The sequence below is a fragment of the Centruroides sculpturatus genome, unplaced genomic scaffold, assembly GCF_000671375.1.
Source record: "Centruroides sculpturatus isolate CEXI.00-Female unplaced genomic scaffold, Cexi_2.0 scaffold655, whole genome shotgun sequence".
Lineage (NCBI taxonomy): Eukaryota > Metazoa > Arthropoda > Arachnida > Scorpiones > Buthidae > Centruroides > Centruroides sculpturatus.
In genome coordinates this window covers 65849-67348 of record NW_019385008.1, presented here as the reverse complement: position 1 = coordinate 67348, position 1500 = coordinate 65849, and the positions used below count along the sequence as shown (strand labels likewise).

The window sequence follows — 1500 nt, the reverse complement described above, 5'->3', positions numbered from 1 at the left end:
AGATGCTGTTTCCACAATTTTAGTTTGTGCTCAAAGCCCTGAATTTTATCATACAAATTGTGAATAAACTGTCCTATGCCTTGAAGCACCACATTAAGATCATTGAGATGCTGAGTCATGTCGATAAGAAACCCAAAATCGCACATCTATTCTTTATTACCAAAATGAGAAAATGCATATCCCTTCATATCCAAGAACAATTGTATTTCGCTCTTTAAGTTGTATACTCTTTTTAGCATTGCACCTCTACTAAGCCAACGTACTTCAATATTAAAAACCACGTCGCCATATTCAGTTTCTAAATCTTTCAGGAATTCTTTAAATTTACAATGATTTAATGCTCGCGACTTTATAAAATTGATTAGTTTAATTATTGGTACTGTGACATTTGGCAAACTCAATCTTTTCGCATACAAATTTTCCTGGTGAATTATGCAGTGGTTAACGAATATTTCCCTTCCTGTGACCTTCTTAATGTCTTGAAATAGCCTTCATACTTCTACCTTTATGCTTGACATTGCTCGTGCTCCATCTGTCTATATACCAATAATCTTTTCTAATAAAACTGAAAAATTTTCCAACACAGACTTTAATTCATTGTACAGGTCTTTGCCGGCTGTAGTCCCTTGCATTGGAATCAGTGAACACAATTCTTCGGTAATATTAAATTTAGTGTCAATACCACGTAAAAATATAGCCAGTTGTGCTGTATTGTTATTATTGCAACTCTCATCAAGTGCCAAAGAACAGTATTCGAATTTTGCAACAACATTTCGTGAACGCATTGGTTCACGAAATGTTGTTGCTATGTTCTCGGACAAGTCTTCAATTCTCCTTGCAATGGTGAATCTTGATAAACTAATGTTTGAAATATTATTTATTTTATCAGGAAATGCTATTTCTGCAACAGCAGTCAGACATTCTTTTATCATCTCTCCATCCGCAAAGGATTTCATTTTTTTGCCAGTATTTGACTGACAACAAAACTAGCCTTTACTGCCATATTTGATAAAATAGCTTGATTTTTAAAAATAGTCTGTTGTTTTCCCAAGTTTTTCTCCATTTGATTAAACTTATCTATTCAGAGTTGTCCTGTTAAGTTTTTATTTTGTAGTTCATGTTTTGTATCGTAATGCCTTTTTATGTGGTATATTCTTTTAATGTTGACACAGTCTCTGAGCATATTAAGCATACAGCTTTATTTTTAACGAAAGTGAAAAATTAATCAAATTTCCACTTTTCTTGGAAATACCTGTGCTCATCCGCAACTTTGCGTTTTTTTGTTTGCTTTTCCGACATGCTATTATTGATTAAAAATTTGAAAGTTAATAAATTTGTAGGAAAACTTAATTTTGAATAAAAAAAACTTTAATATTACCTTTTTGACAATAATATTGCACTCACGCCTTTCAAGAAACACAAGAATTGCTAAAATTGCTAGTTAACAGCTTACCAGTCTAACTGATTATGTGACAGAAGCAAACACAAACAAGCACAGAC

The 1500-nt window shown here is 32.5% G+C and overlaps 1 protein-coding gene across 1 annotated transcript; it reads right to left on the bottom strand.

The window, feature by feature from the left end:
• Window positions 1-536: 536 nt before the first annotated feature.
• On the bottom strand, window positions 537-932 carry LOC111633325 (general transcription factor II-I repeat domain-containing protein 2A-like). The gene has a single exon (XM_023377874.1). The coding sequence runs from the start codon at window positions 930-932 to the stop codon at window positions 537-539; it is 396 nt and encodes a 131-aa protein (XP_023233642.1).
• Window positions 933-1500: the final 568 nt, after the last annotated feature.

Bases quoted from the DNA above. Each gene is read 5' to 3' on its own strand.
- LOC111633325 (XM_023377874.1), bottom strand. From the start codon at position 932: ATGATAAAAGAATGTCTGACTGCTGTTGCAGAAATAGCATTTCCTGAT.